General features: G+C 48.2%; 2 protein-coding genes across 5 annotated transcripts in view; both read right to left on the bottom strand.

The window, feature by feature from the left end:
• The window catches only part of KXD1 (KxDL motif containing 1), a 256,867-nt gene that overhangs the window by 165,442 nt on the left and 67,931 nt on the right, over window positions 1-23,494 (bottom strand). The window lies entirely within an intron of this gene.
• Window positions 3,630-23,494, bottom strand: part of PGPEP1 (pyroglutamyl-peptidase I) — a 45,769-nt gene continuing 25,904 nt past the window's right edge. For 2 of the 4 annotated variants that reach the window (XM_004277547.4, XM_033401426.2), the window contains exons 4-5: window positions 22,180-22,412; window positions 14,790-17,226 (exon numbers count right to left, since the gene is read on the bottom strand). In XM_004277547.4, coding sequence (XP_004277595.1) covers window positions 17,034-17,226; window positions 22,180-22,412 — 426 coding nt within the window. In that variant the 3' untranslated portion in view covers window positions 14,790-17,033. Of the gene's footprint in view, window positions 4,683-14,789; window positions 17,227-22,179; window positions 22,413-23,494 lie in introns of those variants that run through there. The other 2 variants (XM_033401430.2, XM_033401427.2) reach the window with 2 other exon arrangements.

Raw genomic sequence — 23,494 nt, forward strand, 5'->3', positions numbered from 1 at the left:
ATCGGCAGGCGAACTCTCAACCACTGCGCCACCAGGGAAACCCTGAATGGCCTTTTGACGTCAGAAAACTCCACCCTCAGATCATGCTAAGTGCCTCCATTTTTGAAGATGCAGAAACATGTAACCCAGATACGCCTGTGCAGAACACTGATTACCTCACCTTTTCCCCTACCTCCAATCACCTTTTCCTATGCCCAAGACCACCCTGCTTCTCCCATAAATATCCCAACCCCCTCGTCTTCGGGGAGGCAGATCTGAGACTTGTTCTCCCGTCTCCTTGCTTGGCTGCCTTATGAATAAATTCTTTCTCTGCTGCGAACCTCAGAGTCTCAGTGTTTGGTTTGCTGTGTGTCAGGCAAATGGACCCAGTTCGGTAACACTGGTATCAACATGTGTGTACAAGTTTTTGTTTGAACACCTGCTTTCAGTTCTCTTGGGTATATATCAAGGAGTGGAATTGCTGGGTCATGTGTTAATTTTATGTTTAACTTGTTGAGAAATCACCAAGCCTTCTCCTGTCAGTTTTATTTTTCATTATGAACTATTCCAGGCATATACACAAAAGTATCAATAATAAAGTAACAAACACCCAAGTACCCAGCACCCTGCTGAAGAAACATTCCCAAGAGAGCTGAAGCAACATTCCCAAGGGAGTTGAAGCCCGTGTACACCTCCACCACCCACCACTCATCAAGCCTTTGTCTAAAATTGGGATTTGATTTGATCATCCCCATGCATGCCATATATATATATGTATATATATATATATATATACACATATATATAGTAAGTATATTTAAAATTTTATCAACAAAATGGTGCAGTATGCAGCTCCAACGTCTCCTTCCCCTACAGGACCATCAAACAAAAACTATCAGAATTGACTTTGTTAGAACTCTGGAAAACAGAAATTTGTAACAACTAAGTGCATGTTGAAGCAAGAAAAAGGCAACTTGAAAATGGTAGGAAAACTTTGTGGCATTTCCACTTGCCCTTGCCCCACCCACTCTGCAGCTCGGCTGTGGTCTTTTTTTTTTTAATTTTTATTTATTTTTTATTTTTGGCTGCATTGGGTTTTCATTGCTGCATGCATGCTTTCTCTAGTTGCAGCGAGCGGGGGCTACTCTTCGCAGTGGTGTGCAGGCTTCTCATTGTGGTGGCTTCTCTTGTGGAGCATGGGCTCTAGGTGTGTGGGCTTCAGTAGTTGCAGCATGTGGTCTCAGTAGTCGTGGCTCACGGGCCCTAGAGCACAGGCTTAAGTAGTTATGGTGCATGGACTTAGTTGCTCCGCGGCATGTGAGATCTTCCCAGACCAGGGATTGAACCCATGTCCCCTGCATTGGCAGGCAGAATCTTAACCACTGTGCCACCAGGGAAGTCCCACAGCTGTGGTCTTGTAGCGAAAATAACCCATGTTCCCAGTGCAGGACCCTGGTCCTTGGATCTGGTGGGAGAAGTGCAGATCTTATTCACAAATTATTGTGTAGGTCTATTCTAACCTGTCTGGGGCTTCTTGAAGGACTGACATGGGTGCTCACCTCTGAACTGCCTAACTTGGAGCTTGGGCTGGAAAAGTGGTGGGTGTTGCTCAAAAGCACTGCAAGCTGTACCAAACATATACAGACATTTAGGGCAAAAGGTTATGGTCAAAACATATTATCAACCACTTAAACCCTGAGAGGAAAAGCTGGGGGATATTATTTGGGAAATTAGGACATTCAAAAGCACCTGTGTATATGAAGGGAATTTAGAAATCCATGTACACACCCAGGGGCAAGACTTATGCTCAGAAGAGAACTGAGAAGACTCTGAGCTTCACCTCAGGCTGATCCCTAGTCTCAGTACAAACCTGGCTAAAAGTTAAAGGAGTATTCCAGCCCAGAACCCATCTACAAACACTGGGAGATGTGGATTTTGTTTGTTTGTTTGGGTTTTTCATTTTTAGGTCCTGGCATTCAAGGAAATCTCTGTCAAGACATTAGCCGGACATGAGCTAAATGGACAGAGACATCAGTGACCACACATGAAAAGGAATACAGTCTTTGCAAAAAATAGTTTGGAAAAGTACCTAAACAAAAGGAATACTGCAGCCTTCAAAAATTCAAAAACAAAATCAAAACAGCAAAACCCTCAGGAAGGCATAGAACCTGATTTCCAGAGTTTGCCACATTATAATATTCAAATGCTTAGTTTTCAACAAAAAAAAATCATAAAACATAAAAACATGAAAGAATGGCCCATTCAAAGGAACAAAAGTAATTGACAGAAATCATCCCTAGGGAAGCCCAGACATCAGACCTACTAAACAAAAACTTTAAAACAACTGTTTTAAACATCCTCAAAAGCTAAAGGAAAAAAGAAAGGAAAAAAAAGCTAAAGGAAAACATGAAATAAGAACTGAAGGAAATCAGGAAAATGGTTTATGAACAAAATGAGATTATCAATAAAGAGACACAAATTATAAAAAGAAACCAAACAGAAATTCTGAATCTGAAAAGTACAATAAGTGAAATGAAAAATTCACTAGAGGTGTTCGACAGAAGATTTGAGCAGGTAGAAGAAATAATCAGCAAAGCTGAAGACAGGACAATTGAAATTATCAAGTCTGAAGCGCAGAAATAAGAATGAAGAAAGGTGAACTGAGTCTAAAGGACCTGTAGGACACCATCAAGAGGACCAACATATATATTATGAGAGTCCCAGAAGGAGGAGAGAGAGAGAGAGGAAGGGCAGAAAGAATATTTGAAGAAATAATGGCCAAAAACTTCCCAAATTTGATGAAAGATACAAATCTACACATCTCAGAGGCTCAGTGAACTCCAAGTAGAATATACTCAGACCCACACTGAGACACATTGTAATCAAACTGTTGAAAGCCAGAGATGAAAAAGCGAAACTTGAAAGTATTAGGAGAAAGCTATTTATCAAGTACAAGGGATCCTCTATAAGATCAACAGCCAGTTTTTCATCAGAAACCCTAGACTCCAGAAGGCAATGAAATGACATATTTAAACTGCTGAAAGAAAAACTGTTGACCAAGAATTCTATATCCAGCAAAACCATTCTTCAAAAATAAGGGAGAGGGAATTCCCTGGTGGTCCGGTGGTTAGGACTTGGCGCTTTCACTGCCAGGGCCCAGGTTCAGTTCCTGGCTGCGGAACTAAGATCTCACAAGCTGTGCTGCATGGCCAAAAAAAAAACAAAAAAAGAAAAAGAGAAAAAAAAAGAAAGAAGGAAAGAAAAAGGGAGAAATCAAGACATTCTCAGGTAAGCAAAAGTTGAGGGAGTTTGTTACCATTATACTTGCCATGCAAGAAATGCTAAAGGGAGTCCTGCTGGTTAAAATGAAAGGACCCTAAACAGTAACTCAAAGCTGTATCTAAGACTTGAAGGGAGAAGTAAATAGTTCTACAATAACAGTTGGAGACTTCAATACCCCACTTTTAATAATGGATAGAACATCTAGACGGAAGATTAAAGATATGGAGGATTGAGCAGCTCTCTAAACCAACTAGACCAAACAGACATCTATAGAACACTCCAACACCACAATACACATCTCTATCAAATGCACATGGAACATGCTCCAGTATAGATCAGCTATTAGGCAAAAAAGCAACTCTCAGTACTTTTTTTGGCATCATTTATTTAATTTTATTTTTTATTGAAGTATAGTTGATGTACAATATTATATAAGTTACAGGTGTACTCTCAATAAATTTTAAAAGGCTGAAATCATCTTCAGCTACAATGGAATAAAGCTGGAAATCAATAACAGAAGGAAAGCTGTTATGTTCACAAATATGTGGATATTAAACAACACACTCTTTTTCTTTCCGCTGCAGAAAGTTTTATTGTTTCCATTTGGTCCAAGGCTTGGGAGAGAGCTCCAGGGTGGTTAAAAATCTGCCTAGTGGCTGCAGAGACGGGCTTCAGGCAGAAGCTCTGATGCCAGAGGGGCTCCTCAGAGGCCGCTGGACTTCAGAGACTCCTAGTCATGCTTGAGGGTGAGTACTTCCTAGAGATACTCGCCCAGCCCAGCCTGGGGACCAGCCATCCTGTGGAGGTTGGTCAGGTGGCACCCATCTTCTTGATGAGTTTCACCCCCTCGTCTAGGGAGTGGCTCTCCAGGAAGTCACAGAGGTGGGGGTCTGCATGGGCAGAACCCAGGGCATGCAGGTCCAAAAGCGCCTGGTTCAGGTTCTTCTCAATGAGAATGGCGTCTTCCATAGCGTCCTGGGTTTTACCCCACTCATCCTGAGATGGCTTCTGCACATCCTGGAAGAGGGCACGGCCGCCGCGCTGGTTTTGCATTTTCAAGAGACACTCAGCGCCCTCGCACTTCTCTTTGGCCAATTCGAGGGAAAAGTGGCCCACGCCCTCCAGAGCCACGTCGTCGGGATCAAACTAGAAGCCCAGAGAGAGGTAGGTGTAGGAGACCCACAGATGCATGTTGACCAGGCGGTTGATGGCGGCCTCCACCTCAGTGGAATAATTCTGATGAATCTGGGAGCTCATGGTTGATCGGTAATAAGGAGTTAATCTCGAAAAATGGTGTTGGCTGGTCCCGGTGACCGAGGATAACTGAGTGGCTGATTCTGAAGGCTGTGACTGGAAAAAAATGTTGGAGGGTGGTCAGAGGCTGGAGCAAAGGGTGTCCCTGGGTCTGTTCCATCCAAACACTGTTGAAGCAAGAGACAGATGCACGGGACTGCTGAGCACACTGCTAACACACTTTTAAAGAAACGATGGATCAAAGAAGAAATCACAAAAGAAATTGGAAAATACTTGGGGATGAATGAAAACAAAAATACAACACGTTAACGAACGAAACTTGGGTCTGCTCGCCCACGTGCAGTAAAGCCAATCTATTGACACCAGGTTGTAGTGAAGGAAAGTGCAGCATTTATTGCAGGTACAAAGCAAGGTGTCCAGGTAGCTAGTGTTCAAAACACCTGAACTCCCTGGTGGCTTTCAGGGAAAGGTCTTTAAGGACAAGGTGAGGGAGCGGGGTTGTGGGTGTGTGATCAGCTCATGGACATTCTTCTGATTGGCCAGTGGTGAGGTAATCGGGAGTCAACATCATCAACCTTCTGGTTCCAACTGGCCTGAGGTCTACGTGCTTGTGGGCAGCATATGGTTACCCTTTTCCACCTGGTGGAGGTTTCAAGTATCTGAAAAACAACTCAAAGGATGTGGCTCAGAATATTATCTATAGCCCTTGAGATGGAACTAAAGGTTCTTGACTTTGTTTAATGGCTAAACTAGTATTATTTTGTCTTGATTGACTGTTTTCCCTCCTTTCTGCATTTTCTCACTTCTCTGATTAAACTTATGCTTTGGAACTTGAAGAAGGCCTAGGAGCCTAATGTTCTTCTACAGACAAGAGGCAGGCAGAGGACATGGCGGGGTCATGGTGGGGAGGTCTGTCCCAGGAAGGCCCCATAGGGTCCTGGTCAATTATAAACATACTAAAAGTTATCAAGAACCTAACTTTATACTTTGAGGGAATAGGAAAAGAGGAGTAAACTAAAATCAAAGGTAGTAGAAGTTAGGAAATCATAAAGATTAGAGCAGACATAAATTAAATAGAGAATAAAGAAATAATAGAGATACTTCCCTGGTGGCGCAGTGCTTAAGAATCTGCCTGCCAATGCAGTGGACACGGGTTCGAGCTCTGGGCCGGGAAGATCCCACAGGCCGTGGAGCAACTAAGCCCGTGCGCCACAACTACTGAGCCTGCACTCTAAAGCCCACAAGCCACAACTACTGAGCCTGTGTGCCACAACAACTGAAGCCCATGCGCCTAGAGCCCGTGCTCTGCAGCAAGAGAAGCCACCGCCATGAGAAGCCCGCGCGCTGCAGTGAAGAGTAGCCCTCACGCTCACCGCAACTAGAGAAAAGCCTGTGAGCAGCCATGAAGACCCAACTCAGCCAAAAATAAAAATTAATTAATTAATTAAAAAACAAAAAGAACCAAAAAACTTCGGGATTTCCCTGGTGGTCCAGTGGTTAAGACTCTGCGCTTGCAATGCAGGGGATGTGAGTTTGATCCTCGGTCAGGGAGCTAGGATCCCATATGCCACGCTGTGTGACCAATAATAATAATAATAATAATAATAATAATAATAATAATAATAAACCTTCCAACAGAGAAGTCCAAGACCAGATGGCTTCACTGGTGAATTCTGAATCATTTATGGAATAATACCAATTCTTATCTAATTCTTCGAAATAATAGAAGGGGAAGTGACAGTTCTAACGAGGCCAGAATTACTCTGATAATAATGACAGGTAAATATGTTGCAAGAAAAGAAAATTACACACTGTGAGATAATAGGAAAAAATATATATATATATTGGTCTCTGCCCCCGGTTCCTGGCACAGAGCTCCTGAAAACCTTGTAACTTCCTATGTGATAAGAACACTCGGAGCATCTTTTGTTCTAATATTTGGTCTTTGACCCTAGTTCCTGACACAGAGTTCCTAGAGCCTCTGGAATTTCCTGGGTGATAGGAGTGTCTTTCGTTGTAATGATGGGACTGGGTGGGCTCGTGGATGGCCCCTGGATGGGGGCTGGTCACCAGGAGGGCCAAGCCATGATTAGGAGTTTGGAATTTTCAGCCACACTCCCTCCCCCACAATTCTCCAGAGAGGGGGGATGGCCTGAAAACGGAGTTAATGATTGATCATGCCTACGTGATGACGCCTCCATAAAGATCCCAAAAGAACCGGGTTCAGAGAGCTTCCGGGCTGGTGCACACGTGCAGGTGCTGCAAGAGGGCATGGAAGCCATGCGCCCCTTCCCGGATGCCTTGCCTTCCACATCTCCGTATCTTTTTCATGTTCTTCTTCTTTTTTTTTTTTTTGCCGGGGGCGGGGGTGGGCTTAAAACAGTAGCAATTTATTTTCTCACAGCTCTGGAGGGTACAAGGCTGAAATCAAGGTATTGATAGAGCCACGCTCTTTCTGAGATCTATAGGGAAGAATCCTTCCCTGCCTCTTCTAACCTCAGGTGTTTGCCGGCAATCCTTGGTGTTCCTCGGCTGGTAGAGGCATCACTCCAATTTCTTTTTAAATTTAATTTAATTTACTTATTTTTGGCTGCGTTTGGTCTTCATTGCTGCATGCGGGCTTTCTCTAGTTGCGGCAAATCAAAACTATGGTGAGATACCACTTCATTTATTTTTAAAATGTATTTATCTATTTGTTTGTTTGTTTATGGCTGCGTTGGGTCTTCGTTGCTGCCCGTGGGCTTTCTCTAGTTGCGGTGAGCGGGGGCTACTCTTCGTAGCGGTGCGCAGGCTTCTCATTGCCGTGGCCCTCGTTGCGGAGCGCGGGCTCTAGGCGCCCGGGCTTCAGTAGTTGCGGCGCACGTGCTTAGTTGCTCCGCAGCATGTGGGATCTTCCTGGACCAGGGCTGGAACCCCTGTCCCTGCATTGGCAGGGGGATTCTTCACCATTGCGCCATCAAAGAAGTCCCGAGATACCATTTTATACCCATTAGCATGGCTATTAGCAAAATAACAAGTGTTGGTGTGGAGAAATTGGAACCCTCTTGGACCTCTGGGGGAAATGTGAAATGGTGCAGCTGCCGTGGAAAACAGTTTGGTAGTTCCTTACAAAGCTAAACACAGAACGACCATATGATCCAGCAACTCCACTTCTGGATATATATTCAAAAGAATTGAAAGCAGGGACTCAAACTGAGCTTGTACACCAATGTACACAGCAGCACTATTCACAATAGCCAAAAGGTGGAAACAATGCAAATGCCCACCAATAACTGAATGGATAAACAAAATTTGGTATATCCACACAAGGGACTATTACACAGTCATAAAAATAGAATGATGTTCTGATCCATGGTACAACGTGGATGAACCTTGAAACATTATGCTGAGTGAAATAAGCCAGTCACAGAAGGACAAACATTATATGATTCCACTGGTATGAAATGTCTAGAATATGCAAATTCATAGAGACAGGAAGTCAATTTTAGGTTACCAGGGGCTGGAGGAAGAGGGGGTAGAAATGAGGAATTATTGCTTAACAGTTACAGAGTTTCTGTTTGGGGGTGATGGGAAAGTTTTGGAAGTAGATAGTGGTGTTATACTATATGTATGCTCAACATTTCAGATGTACTTAATGTCACTAACAGTCCACTTAAAAATGGTTAAAATGGCAAATTCTATGTATGTTATATATATTTTACCACAATACAAAAATGCAAATTAAAAAAACTTTATAAAAATGGTATCACACTGTTACAATTATTTTCACTCAAGGGTCTGGATTGGAGATTTTTGCCTGCAAGTCTGGCCCATCCTTTTTCACTGCTGTATAGTACTCCATCGTAAGACCACAACTGAATATTTCCCAAGTTTCCAGCTCCTTCTTATTATGAACCATGCTGCTGCGAAGGCATGCACATGTAGGTTTCTCTAGGGTTCACACTAGGACCAGGAGGGAGGGTCCAGCCATCCTCAGCTGTGTTAGCATGGCCAAATTGTTCTTCTGAGTGGTCAAGCCAATTCCCATGCCCATCACCAGTGACTCTGTCCCCTGCCTAAGAGTGAAATGGGATCTCAGTGAATTTTTTTCCCTGATGACTAGATTGAGCTTCTATTTATTGGTTGTCCTGGGTTCATCTTCCCAGAATTGCCTTTTCATGCCTGTACTGCATTGAATAGTGTGTCCCCAAATTCATGTCCACCAGAACCTCAGATTGTGACCTTGAGGGTCTTTGTAGATGTAATTATTTACATTAAGATGAGGTCATACTGGAGTAGGGTGGGCCCTAAATCCAATGACTGATTACTTTGTAAGAGGACACATGAAGATGGAAGCAGAGATTGGAGTGATGCAGCCACAAGCCAAGGGACACCGACCAGTGCCAGAAGCCACCAGAAGCCAGGAGAGCGGCCTGGGACCAATTCTCCCTCACAGCCTCCAGCCCTGCTGACACTTTGATTTGGGACTTCTGGCCACCAGAACTGTGAGAGAATAAATTTCTGCTGTTGTAAAGCAGAAATGTAAGACCCAGTTCGTGGTCATTGTTATGGCAAAAACAATGCCATCTGCCCATTTTTCTGTGTGGTGTTTTTTCTTTCCGTCTAGTGTGTCTGGTGGAGTGGGGGCACTTCATATGTCCTGGAAGCTATTCCTTGGTCAGTTAAATGCATCGCAGGTATCTCCTCTCTGTCCCTGGCTTATCTTTTCAATTTCTTGATGGATTTTTTTGGTGGCCGAAAGTTTGAAATTGTGACTGATTCCAAAGGACTGTCCCAAAAGTATTCATTTTTTTTCCTTGTCAAGAGCAGGTTTTCATTTTTCAGGCAGTTAAGCCTGGGGTATAATTTTCTCTCTTCCGTGATGCTCTCAGCCGGCCGTGACTTCCCTGCCTTCGGGGTTTGGGCCTCTGCCAGCGCCCCTACCTCTCAGAATCAGAGCTCAGTGGGGGAAGAATGGGGACAGCTGAGTGTGAGTCAGCAGGGCCTGGGCTGCAGGCGGAGCGGGGGCCGGAAGTGGTCAGCTCGGGCCCTGGGACCGGCTGTGCGGATTCCTGGCTGCGGGTGGTCACCAGCACAGCCCAGGCCAGGCAGGAAGTGGGTCAGCTGAGGCATCAGGCTTGGAGCCCCACATGCTCACTGCCCGGAACCCATAACCTCCCGACCTCCCGCCCCCACACGACCCCCTCCAACACCCTGGTTTGCATGCCTGCTCCCATAATGGTTTCACTGACCACAGTGTGCATTTATGGAGCACCTGCTGTGCGCTAGGCCCTGGCTGAGTGTGGACCCCCAGCCCTGCTAGGTGGCTGGGGGAATCAGTTCCCTGACACTGGGGGAAACTGAGGCCCAGAACAGGGCAGCCCTGTGCATGACTCACACAACGTGGTGTCCCAGTCACCCAGCCTCCCAAATCCTCCTCCTTGGCTGGCTGGGGCCCTCTCCACCTCTAGGTGTCCTCACCCTAAACACGGCAACTTAGAAGAAAAAACAGCTAGGAAGTTTCCACGTTTTCTCTCTTTGCCTCCCTCAGTCCCTCTCTCTCTCTCCTTTGTTCTCTCTGCATTTCTGGTTTTCTGTTTCTCACCACCACCCCCATCAGTGTGTGTGTGTGTGTGTGTGTATGTGTGTGTGTTGGGGGTGGGGACAGCCTGAACGCACCCCTCCTCTCTTCCAGGGGACCAGGACACGTCCGGGCAGGTCTGGACACTCCTTGTAGAAACTGCTGACTGCCTAGTGGCAAGATGCCAGGGCAGGAAGGAGCCAGTAGGAAGGTTGAAGAGGGTGTGCAGGAAGGCCTAGTTTGGGATTTCTGGTGTGGTGCTTTGCCCTTCTTACCCCCACCCAGGCCTGTCACACTCAGAGTGTCCCAAGATGACCTCAGCATCTTCCCCCAAAACTTTGGGTTTTGAGGGATGCATAGGAGTTATCTAGGTGTAGATGGAGGAGGGGGGACTTCCAGGCAGAAAAGACAAGCTGGGGTCAGCAGAGACAAGGGAAAAGGGGTTCAGATGTCCAGCAGAGGAGTCTGGCTTGCTCCTGTGGGCCAAGGGGAGCCACCGAGGGTGTGAGAGGTGGAGAGGGGCCCAGGCAGATCCCTGGAATGGGATGGACTCTTGTCTGAGACCCTCACCTTTAAGACCGAGAACATCCAAGCGAGAGCTGAGGGAAAACTCTGTTGAATGGGGCCAAGGCTTACCCTTGAATGAGCCTCCCTGAATATACCGTAGACCCTTCAGCTGCCTGTCTGTCCCCCATCACAGCTGGGACCCCTGCACTGTACTCCCAGCCTGGAAGCTGCTGGTTTCCTGGTGTGTCCCCAGTCCAAAGCCCAGTGCACAGTAGGTAATTTATAAGTTCCTGGAGCAGCCAAGAGGAGATGGGGCTCTAGAGGCAGGGAACAGGCAGGGTGGGGGCCTCAGCTGGAGGAGGCGCCTGGCCTTCAGGGGCGTCATCCCCCTTCCCCTCCCCGGAGGCTCCTGCGCCTCCCTGCGCCCCCTGTTGGCCTCAGAATGGAACACCCAGCCCCGACCCCTCTCCTCTCTCCCATAGTTTATTGCACACCTATTATGTGCTCAATGCTGTTCTGGGTGCAACAGACACAGGAGACCTCAGACAGACCTGCCTGTCCTCCGGGACTCCCATAGAACTAGTCAGTTACTACCCAGAGTATGTTGGCACGAGGGTGGGGGGGAACCAGGCAGCTATGGGAGGCAGAGGAGGTACCTGGACAGCCAGGAGGGCTTCCTAGAGGAGGAAGTAATAGTGGTTGTACTTATTAAGTAAGTACTATGTGCCAGAGCTGTAAAAGCAGAATCTCACTGAATTCTCACACAAGGCCCCTGAGTGTGGGGAGCTGAGGCTCAGGGAAGTGGGCCTCAGATCGTCCCCCACCTCTCAGCTTCTCATAGCCTTTGGAATAACACCCAGACCACTCGCCAGGCCTTGAGACCCTGCGCCATCAGCCCTGCTACCCCTCCCACATCCCCTCCACCTGAATCACCCAATCTCCTCCACACACAGCCATCCCTCTTGGCCTGCAACTTGTAGGGTACAGTTGAGGTCAGGGGGTTTCTCTCTGGGTAGCGTGGCCAAGGGTAGGCGGCGGTTCCCGTTGAACCAGGGAGGTGAGGGGAGGTTTCCAGGATTTGGGAAAAGGATACCCCATGTAAAAAGGACACAGCCCCTTCCAGTGACCACAGGAGCATCTATATGGTACACCTGGGACCCTGCTCACACCCCGGGGCCGTGGAAAGAGCCAGCCTTAGAAGCAAAACCACCGTGCTATAGACACCTCATCTTGGGGTGCAAAGACCTTGGGGGCTCAGGGACTTGGAGGGGGTACCCCTTCCCCTGGGACCCATGTTCCCCAAAACAAGCCATTTCCTTACTGCTGAAGCCCCTTCTTCTTTGAAGGCCACTGACTCTGGAGTGTCCCCATTCCTGCTGAGGACAGACACAGGGGGATGACCGAATCCTGTTTCCGGTGTTCAAGCTGCTCAGTCCAGAGTAGCCGGCTTGGGTTCACATTCCCGCCCCTCCTCTCCTTGGGACAAGGGGCTTCAACTGACAGAGCCTCAGTTTCCCCAGCTGTAAAAGGTGGTAATAGCACCTCCCCCACAGGGGAATTCTGCACACACTGGGGGTCAACATGATCACGATTCAAATCCCACTCCCCACCCCGCTTGCTGTGTGACCATAGGCAAGTTACTCAACCTCTCTGTGCATCAGAACCAAGGCAGTGGGTTGTAGGAGGTAGAACACTCAGTACAGAAATCCTCTCATCATTATCCACTCAGCACACTCATTGCAGTGGCCACACACCAAGGACCAGGTCACACACCAAGCACCAAGGACAGAAATACTGGTGATTTGAGGTCCCCTCTGCCAGTTGATGACCCCAGGTTGAGGATGACCCTGGCGGATGCCAGCTTCTCACAAAGACACACAAGAAATTGCATATTTCAACTGTTTTATTTGCTTTCTGGGGTGTCAAGTTTGGGGTCTCCCGGGGTCCAGCCCCCAGCAAAGTCTGGCAGACCCTTGCCCGGCCTGGGGTCCCAGACATGGCGCTTTCAGACAAGGCACTCATAGGGTTCAGGGAAAAGCCACCCCGAACTTGCAGGGGCTGGACCCTCCTTTGGGGACAGAACACGGGGTCACCTTCAGCAGGAAGGGTTTTTCCTAGAGAGAGATTTACGACAAGATAGAAACCTGAGATGTTAAGGGAGCTCCGGAAACATGCCTGGGCAGGAGGAAGGCCAACTCTGTTTCCCACGATTCAGATGGGTCTCCCGTGGCATCCAGCCAGGCCTTGGGAGCAGAGAGCCCAATTCCAAACTGGCTTTCTCTGGGATTTCCTCAAAGTGTGCAGGACACAAAAGCCACTGGCCCCAGGTCCCACCCCTGCGAACGGCTTGGGTGAGGCCGGTCTGGGCAGCGGGGAACCAGGGCCTGGGGGTGCTTCTCTCTTTCCCATCCTGTCCCTTTTCTCTGTGCCCCATGTGTACTGCAGAGGCAGGCACTTCTGTGGGTCTCTGGGCAGCTGAAGGGAAGCCTTGGGTGAGGAGACGGAGGAGGAGAAAAAGGTCTTAAGTGGGGGGAGCAGCTCGGGCTGGACTGGAGCCCTTGGGGGTCTAGGAACCCCTGAAACTCAAGCTGTGACAACTGCCCCTAAACTGGAGGACAGGATCTCGTAGCAGGTATGCCCAGTGTCCATCCAAGAACTAACTTTCAAGATGTGGATTTTGGGCAAATGTCCTTTCCCCTCGACAGCCATTCTGCCCTGGGTCTGAGGGGGATCCTGGCCTTTAACACACTTCTTCACTGCAAAAATGGAGATGTTTTTCCTCCCAGTGGCAGCCCTGGTCCCTTTACGAGGCACTTGTTCCATGAGAAGGGAAATTTAATTGGGGTTATAAAAACAAAGCCCTTTTTAGCTCCCCACAAGTCTGTGGAGGCCATGAGACTCTTGGCCACGAGGGATGACCTGACAGTAAGGCAGCAGCCTCTGCCTGTATGACCACCATCAGCGCCTCACGCTGGCTGCAGGCTTGAGAAGGCTTCCAGTGGCCTCAGGGCAGAGGCTGGGCCCTCAGAGGAGAATGGGGCTTTGTCCCACCATCCCCGAAGGGGACTTCTGTGTTCAGACACTCCAAGAGGTGAAGAGGTCAAAGGTCAACAGTCTAGACAGTGGCAGCAAAAAACAGGCCAGTGTGGTGGGTGGATTTCCACGAGCAGCTCCCTTCCCCCTCCCGGCCACCCCTCGGGGGAACAGGCCTGTGGGGGTACATGCACACCCCCTGGCCCGGCTTCCTGGCAGAAACTTCTAAGATAACAAAAAGGCATCAACAGTATCCTTTTCCAGTCGTCCCCTTGAGCAGGCCCTTTCTGTTCTAGAAGTTTCCACGCCAGCAAAGAGCAGGGTAGCTAAAAACTATTTTTCTTGCTGAAACTATCACAATCTGACCTTTCCCCAAAGGCCTGGCACCGACTGGGAAGCCATGACCTCTGCCCACCACCCCCTGCTGCCCCACGGCCCTGTCTCTCTCAGTGGCCAGGAGACCTTGGCTGTTCCTTGATTGGACCAGGTGAGCCAGGTGGCACCAAGCCCAGTCCGCCAGGTGGCACCAAGCCCAGTCCCCCAGCTGGAATTGCTGCTTCTTCCCACCTTTCTTTCTATCCACTCCGTCTTATTTCTTTTTCAAGCCACGTACTCATATGCAGACCACCGACCTCCTTTTTGGTGGGAAGCGGGGCGTCAAAGGGGCTTAGAGAAGAATAAAGTTATAAGCTGCAGAGGCTCTGGCACCTTAAAGGAGATGCCATCACCCGATGCCCAGATCACTGTCTCTGCCCCCATCCCCCACCTCAGTACCCTCCACAGGACTCACCAGAGAGAGGCCCCCTCCACTTTCCTATGAGTCCACCCCCAGCATCACTTCTCACTTTTCCCCCACCAGCCTTCCCGCCACATCCCTCAGCCCATCCTTCCACCATTAACACTCACTGCACCCACCCCTCCTGGCATTGCTCACCTCCGTACATGCCAAGCTGCACCCACTTCACAGGCTCATCCCTTTCCCTATTCTGTGCCCCCGACAACCCAGACTCTGAAATGACAAGGCAGAAGGAATGAGACTTGGCCCCCCTCTTTTCACACAAGGACATTTTTTTCCGGGACCCAACAAATGCAGACAGATATACCATGGATTGAATGGCTGAGTCTGCCCCAAAGAAAATGATAAAAAGTAATTAAAACAGGAAAATTTAAAAGCTGGCAGGGAGCGAGTGAAACGTTTAATGGCTATCTGATTAAACAAAAATGAGCTATGTGCTCTGTATCATGAACAAGGACAGGGTTCTGGTTTGACTTGAGGAGGAAATCTAAAACCATGGCAGGAACACAAAAATGACACACACACACTCGACAATGATCAGACAATAAATTATGTCTCTAAGTTGCTAAACCACATGGTGCTTTAAACAGAGAAGAGAAGGGAGGACAAAAGAAAGATGAAAATGCAGAGTTTGGGGATGGTGTGTCTGGGTTCCGTGGGCACCCAGCTAAGCTCAAACCTGGCTCACTTCCAGTCTTCCCTCCCTACTCCAGCTTGCCTAGGTCCATTTCCTCCTCAGAGCCCCACAGATCAGACCTTTAGAGAACAGAGCTAGTTAGAGCCAGATGCCATTCTTCATAAGACCTCTGGGGGACCCCCTGGCCTTGAGCCCCCCGCCGCATTCAAAAAGCCACAACCTCTGCTCACAGAAGCCAGCTGAGTGAGTAGATGCCATGACATCCTATGCTCCAGATTTCTCAGGAGACTGCAAACTCGGACCAGGGATGTGGAGGGGGCATTTCTGGCAGATGGAGGGCTGGCATGGAGAGGGGAGCTAGGTCCTGATCATTTTACCCTGCGGGCCATGGTACACACCCACCATATGCTGACCCCATGTCACCCACCTGTGCCCACTTTTCCACTCCAGAAAAAGCCCAGGACTCAGAAAATGCATTTCACTCAGAAACCTATCAACCTGGTCTCCAAGCGACACAGCAGCTCAACGGAGGCAGCAACCACCCTGGGCATCGGAACAGCAGGGAAAGAGGGCGAATGTTTAAGAAAACGAAACAAAACAAAAATCTCAGCTGTTTTCAAAAGAGCTGCATGCTGGGAAACACCAACATGATCCAACACAGCATCAGACTACAGCACGCTTCACACTTAGTGAAGCGATAAAACTGCGCGTTCTCCAAAAAAATAGAAGGATACTTCCAAAACGTGTGTTTTCCTCACGGTTGCTTCTGCCACCCCCTCTCTCTGATGGGTGCCAGGGTCCAGCTGAATTTAGTTGCCTCCTGGGAGATGTCACTCTCAACCCTGCTGCTAAGTTCAAAGTCACCAGGGAGTGAGATAAAAATTTACCAGGGAGTGAGATAAAAATTTACCGTGTCCTAGGCGCATCCAAAAACCAACTACATGAAGCCTGCTGGCTGCCCCACCGCTCTCCTGCTCAAATACACCAGCACGCATGGAGCTCAGCCCCCAGACTCCATTTTGGCCCTCTCCCCTTAAGGAAAACAAGCACCAAGACTGAAAATCCAGGTCAGATGTGGGGTAGGTTTGCAGCTCCTATGCACTTTTCCATTAAAAAAAAAAAAAAAGTCATGTGCATGTTGAAATGAGAGTCTGCTTTCCCACCGGCAGCCCGGCCCCAGTGGCCCCGTGGGTACAGCTCACAGCTCGGTCGTTGAAAGGGTCAGCCAACCCTTTCAGTCTCCTGGGGCACCAGCCACCCCCCGCTCCCCGTGGTCTGGCCATGGGCCCAGTGCCACAAGCCCTGAGCAAGGGGACCTCAATGTCACCCCCAAAACAAAGTTGTAGGTCCAGTGTTCAGGGCAGGAGGCTGAAGGGGCTGCACCCCAGGAAAAAGAAAAGACACTTCTGTGTTTGGCTAAAGCCCGCATTTTAACCAAAGGGAATATAAATTACTCTGTGCCCAAACTAGCACTATTGTTTTTAAAAAGAGAATAAGAAAGAAGAAAAAAAGCCATGCCACGTCCCAAGGCGGCCCTTGCCAGGGCTGTCCAGGCTGCTGGGACGTGGATCGGGGTAGAGAGTCTCCATGACGTGTTTACATTTGGGAAGAAACAGTCACGGACGGAGGGAACTCTGGAATCCCTCCACCACCGACTTAGAATGGCAGGTAGCCCCAGCCATGGGATCACGGAATAGAGACACCTGAGCGGGGTTCTCTGCAGAAATCAGGACCTCCCGGCTTCCTGGCTGCCACAGCTGTATCCCCAGATGCAAAGAGAAATAGAGAAAAAAAATCTTCACTGCGGCCTTCGAACCAACCAGTGCTTTTGCAGAGAAAAAGGGAGAGGAGGTGTGTAAGTTGGCATATTTGATCCAAAACAGATCCCCAGCTGATGGGCTCGTCCTTCCCAGTCAGGCCCTGGAGGGCGGACGTCTCTCTCAGGGTCCCTGGCAGAATGAGGTCTTGGGAGGCCTGAGCAGCAATCAGTGTTTGTGGCAACAGTTGAGTTTGCCTTCTGACTGCTCTAGGACGTCCAGCATCTCCTCGATGATGGCCTGAAGTGCCCGGCCCAGCTGGTCTGCATTGTAGGGCTTGCCCAGAGGGGGCACGTGAACAAAGGCTGAGCGGCCGTGACTCTGGTACAGAGAGGTATAGTAGGCGAAGTCGCAGAGGTACCTAAGCCACAGGGCGTGGGGGATGGGAAGGAGACCAAACGGGGTCAGAGAGTGAATGTTCCATTGAAATCCATCATAAGACACCCCCCCCCCCGCCCCAACCTCACCAGTCATCCACAAGACGGAATACTGCTTCTCCCTCCCCAGGCCAGCAAATAAATAAATAAATAAATAACTCCAAGTGCTGGGGTATATGTGGGGAAGGAAGCAGTGTGAGATGCTGCTGGCTGGGATACAAATTGCCCCAGGGGAGGGTAATCTGGCAGGCTAGAAAAATTACAAATATGCAATATTCAATATTTTGTGATAAACCTTAATGGAAAAGAATATGAAACAGAATATATATATATGTATATATATATATATATCTCAATCACTTTGCTGTACAGCAGAAATTAACACAACATTGTGAATGAACCATACTTCAATAAAATTTTTTAAAAATAATTTTTGGGCTTCCCTGGTGGCGCAGTGGTTGACAGTCCGCCTGCCGATGCAGGGGACACGGGTTCGTGCCCCGGTCCGGGAGGATCCCACATGCCGCTGAGCCTGCACGTCTGGCGCCTGTGCTCCGCAACGGGAGAGGCCACAACAGTGAGAGGCCCGCGTAACGCAAAAAAAATAAATAATAATAATTTTTTAAAAATTACAAATGCATAGACTTTATGACCTGATGTTTTGAGTTTTTAGACTATCTCAGGAGCCATCTGCACACGAGCACGAGAAAGACGAACAAGGTATCTGCTGCAGCATGATGTGTAAAAGCAGAAAAACAGGAAGCAACCGGCTAGGATCTGAATGTCCCCCCAAATCCCCTCCCGCCCTGTGAGGACACGGCCAGAAGTCGGCAGTCTGCAACCTATAGGAAGGCCTTTATCAGAACACCAACATGAGGGTGCCTGGATCCTGAACTTCCTTGCCTCCAGAGCTGTGAGCAGTAACTTTCTGTTGTTTATACACTGCCCAGCCTGGGGTTTTTTTTTTTTGGTTATAGCAGACTAAAACACCACCTAAGTGTCCACTGACAGAGGAGTGGCTTAAGAAACTCTGGTTCATCTGCACAGTGGAATACTATGCAGCCGTTCACAAGGCAGGCAGTGGAGCCACAGGAAGACAGAACTCGCTAAGACCCATGTCACATGCCCACAAGTGAAACCAACGAAGGGAACTCTCATGAAAATGCACACCACGTAACCCCATCCACGTGAAAGCGAAGTGAAACAGGACAAAATTCGAAAGTAGTACGCCAGATGTCCTACATATGTATGGAAACATATGTGTGGGTGAGTAGGAAGGGTCATAGTTTAAGTCTCTGATTTAACCGAGGGATTCCTGGGGCGGGGAGGGGCAGTGGGGAGGAGAGAGGACAAGAGAATCTTTCACAACAGGAAAGTATGAGAATATTCTCTAGAATTATCTGAGTAACTTAAAATTAATTTTAGGGGAGTTCCCTAGTTGCCTAGTGGTTAGGGTTCCGGGCTTATGCCGACAGGGCCCGGGTTCAATCCCTGGTCAGGAAACTGAGATCCTGCAAGCTGTGTGGCGCAGCCAAAAACAAAAAAAAAATTAGTTGAAAAAAAAGACTGAGCCTGCGTGCCACAAATACTGAAGCCTGTGCGCCTGCAGCCCGTGCTCCGCAACAAGAAGCCACCGCAATGAGAAGCTTGCGCACTGCAGCAAAGAGTAGCCCCCGATCGCTGCAACTGGAGAAAACCCGCGTGCAGAAACAAAGACACGATGCAGCCAAAAATAAATAAATAGAAAAAAAAAGACTGGTGGGAGGGGGAAGGGGCAATATAGGAGAAGGGAATTAAGAGGTACAAACTATTCGGTATAAAATAAGCTACAAGGATATATTGTACCATACAGGGAATATAGCCAATATTTTATAATAACTATAAATGGAATAAAACTTTTTAAAAATAAATTTATTTCTTTCTTTTTGGCTGCTTGGGTCTTCGTTGCTGTGTGCAGGCTTTCTCTAGCTGCGGCAAGTGGGGACTACTCTTCCTTGAGCGGGCTTCTCATTGTGGTGGCTTCTCTTGTTGCAGAGCATGGGCTCTAGGCATGCAGGCTTCAGTAGTTGTGGCACATGGGCTCAGTAGTTGTGGCTCGCAGGCTCTAGAGCACGGGCTAGGTAGTTGTGGTACACGGGCTTAGTTGCTCCACGGCATGTGGGATCTTCCCGGACCAGGGCTCGAACCTGTGTCCCCTGCATTGGCAGGCGGATTCTTAACCACTGCGCCACCAGGGAAGCCCAGGAGTGTAACTTTTAAAAACTGCGAATCACTGTATTGTACATCTGTAACGTATACTATTGTACATCAACTATACTTTAATAAAAAAAAAATTAAGGGACTTCCCTGGTGGTCCAGTGGTAATGAGTCTGCCTTACAATGAGGGGGACACGGGTTCAATCCCTGGTCAGGGAACTGGGATCCCACATGCCACGGGGCAACTGGGCCTGCACGCCACAACCACTGAGCTCAGAAGCCTCAACTAAAGAGCCCAAGTGCCACAAACTACAGAGCCCACGTGCCCTGGAGCCACGACTAGAGAAGAGAAAAAACCCGCACGCCACAGCTAGAGAGAAGTCCATGCATCACAATGAGAAGAGCCCGCGTGTGGCAATGAAAGATCCCACATGCCGCAGGGAAGATCTCACATGCTGCAATTAAGAACTGATGCAGCCAAAAATAAATTAAATAAAGAAATAATAAATAAATCTTTAAAAAATAATAATAATTAAAAAAAAAAGACTGATGGTAAATTCAGCCACTTCATTCTGTCAACTGAATTTGCCACCTGCCGCCTTTGGACTGGAGAGGTGTACAAAGTGTTGAGAAATCAAGGTATCTGGTGTTGAGAGGGCATAGAACAGAGAGGTCTGGGAGGCTGGGGAGTCCTTCCCAAAGGGGCAACATTTTGGAGTTAAGACCTGAAAGAGGTATTATCAGAGGGAGGTGAGCTCTGGGCAGAGGTCTTAGCATGTGCAAAGGCCCTGATGCTAGAGTGAGCTTGGTGTGTTTGAGGAACAGGAGGAGGCTGGTTTGTGGGTCTGGAAGGCAGTGGTGAGGCAAGAGTGAAGGCAGAGGAGGGTGGAGAGGTGGGCAGGGGTCAGACCACACAGAACCTGTGCATGGTGGAGAGTTGGGATTTCATTCGAGGTGCAGTGGAAGCTGTAGGAAGAATTAAGCAAGTTAGGGACATCATCGGACTTAAATTAATAGACCCTCTAATAGGCTGGATAGTTAGTTTCTGTCCCAAATCTGTGTTCATCTAGAACCTCAAAATGTGACCTGATTTGGAGATAGGGTTTTTGCAGATGTAATTAGTTAAGATGAGGTCATAGTGGTTTAGGGTATGTCCTAAATCCAATGATTGGTGTCCTTGTAAGAAGGCCACATGGGGACTTCCCTGGCTGTACCGTGGTTAAGACTTCGCCTTCCAATGCCGGGGGTGTGGGTTCGATCCCAGGTCGAGGAGCTAAGATCCCATGTGCCTCGCAGCCAAAAAACTGAAACATAAAACAGAAGCAGGGACTTCCCTGGTGGCGCAGTGGTTAAGAATCCGCCTGCCGATGCAGGGAAAAACGGGTTTGATCCCTGGCCCAGGAAGATCCCACATGCCGCAGAGCAACTAAGCCCGTGCGCCACAACTACTAAGCCTGCGCTCTAGAGCCTGCGAGCCACAGCTACTGAGCCCACACGCCACAACTACTGATGCCCGCGCTCCTAGAGCCCAAGCTCCGCAGCAAGAGAAGCCACTGCAATGAGAAGCCCGCGCACCGCAACGAAGAGTAGCCCCCACTCGCTGCAACTAGAGAAAGCCTGTGCGCAGCAACGAAGACCCAACGCAGCCAAAAATAAATAAATAAATGTATATATTAAAAAAAAACAGAAGCGATATTGTAACAAATTCAATAAAGACTTTAAAAATGGTCCACATCAAAAAAATCTTTAAAAAAATAAAAGAAAAGAAGGCCATGTGAAGACACACACAGGGAAGAAGGCCGTGTGGAGGTGAAGGCGGAGACTGGGGTAAAGCATCTCAAGGCGCGGAACACTCAGCGTCGTCAGCAGCCCCCATAAGCCAGAGAGGCATGGAACAGATTCCCCTCAGCACCTCCAGAAGGAGCCAACCCTGCGGACACCTTGATTTTGGACTTTTAGTCTCCAGACCTGGGAGAGAATAAATGTTTGTTGCCCTAAGCCACCAACATGGTAATTTGTTATATATAGCAGCCACAGGAAACTAATATAGAAACTGACTGCTTAGGAGAGAAGGACTGTCGGGGTTGGGGTAGAGGTGGCCGGAGGAACAGCAGGGAGACGGCCGGAGCAACGTGCAGGTGGGAGATGCCGGGGTCCACAATCCACACACAATGAGTTCCAGAAGCAGAATCCGTGGAACCTGTTTTATATATATATACACACACATACCCATATATACTTAACTCTGTGCCTCATGGATGGTGAGGTTTATATACTGTGAAATTCTATGTAAAAATATCATGTATAATACTGTTAAAATATCCCATGCGTAAAAAAAATTATCCCATGCTTTAATCAGGTGGTAAATCAATTATGTTTTCAGAAGTGAAAAAGAGGGCTTCCCTGGTGGCGCAGTGGTTGAGAGTCCGCCTGCCGATGCAGGGGACGCGGGTTCATGCCCCGGTCCGGGAGGATCCCACGTGCCGCGGAACGGCTAGGCCCGTGAGCCATGGCCGCTGAGCCTGCGCATCCGGAGCCTGTGCTCCGCAGCGGGAGAGGCCACAGCAGTGAGAGGCCCGCGTACCGAAAAAAAGAAAAAAAAAAGTGAAAAAGAAAAAGTGAGCACTTGGCCCAAAGAGGCTAAAGTCAAACACACTTGGCTTGTTCAACACCCAGCCTGGGCTGATGTAGGAGGGAAACCCCTACTCACACCTACACCCTAGGGCCCCATGGTGCCTTACCTGCCGGCATCTTGTGAGATGGTCACTGACACATCCAGGCCCAGTGTAGTAACCCTCTTACATACAGCGTCCATGTCAATGATGGAGTCAATGCTTTCAGGCCCATCCTCCACACAGCACTGGGAGCCAGGGCAGAATCGGCAGTTGTCCAGCCCCTTGTAGCCCTTGTTGTGCCCGCACTTCTCCAGCGTGACTGTGGTCGCCATGCCTGACACCCCCACATGCACCACCAGCTGCAGACAGATGGGCAAGGCTTAATAGGGTCTGGTCATGGGACTGGGAGTCCCCCCAGGCCAAGGAGAGGGCAGCATCCTCACAGAGCTCTGCTGGGGGTTACGTGCTTTCTGACATCTTGCTGCTGGAATAGACCCTACGGCCACTCTTACAGAAAGGTGTGCCAAGTGAAACATGCAAGAATGTGAACTATGCAAAGATGTTCATTGCAGCTTTGTCATTACAATCAGATATTGGAAACAACCTAATTAGACATCCGTGGTGAGGTGGGGGTGGGGAGGGGGGTTGGATAAGTAAAGTATGAGCTACTTTGTAGCTGCTAACATGCCCAAGGCAATTCTGTGTGAAATAATGTTCTAGACATATCGCCAAACACAAAAGGCAAGGTATAATTTCCAGGAATCTAACCTAAAAACAATCAAAGAGATGATAATTTGCCAATGGTCACTTCGGTGTTATTTATAAAAGTGAGGAAAAAAACCCCAAAACATAGAAATGACCAGCATGCCCAATAATAGGAGAATGGTTGTATTAATTACTAAATATTACCCAGCTGTTAAAATAATGTTAAGGGAGAATTTTTCATGACCTGCGTGATTAAATGCTCATGATTTATAAGAGGCAGGATACCAAACTGAATACAGTTTAACTTCAAATATTAATTATTTGTGTGTATGTTTATATACAGAAAGGGCACTGTAAGAAAATACGTGAACATTTAAAATAAAGACTGATGAGCACACTGTGCCTTATGGCAGTCACAGGACACACGTGGCTATTGAGCATTTGAAATGTGGCTGATACAAACTTTTTTTCTATGCATTTTCTTTATTTGATTATTGGTTATTTCCCTACGGTGATATATCTCACAGTGACTTTTTTTTCCCACATCTTTATTGGAGTATAATTGCTTTACAATGTTGTATTAGTTTCTGCTGTATAACAAAGTGAATCAGCTGTATGTATACACACATCCCCATATCCCCTCCCTCTTGCGCCTCCTTCCCACCCTCCCTAGCCCACCCCTCTAGGTCATCACAAAGCATCGAGCTGGTCTCCCTGTGCTATACAGCTGTTTCCC

The sequence above is a fragment of the Orcinus orca genome, chromosome 3 (assembly GCF_937001465.1).
Source record: "Orcinus orca chromosome 3, mOrcOrc1.1, whole genome shotgun sequence".
Lineage (NCBI taxonomy): Eukaryota > Metazoa > Chordata > Mammalia > Artiodactyla > Delphinidae > Orcinus > Orcinus orca.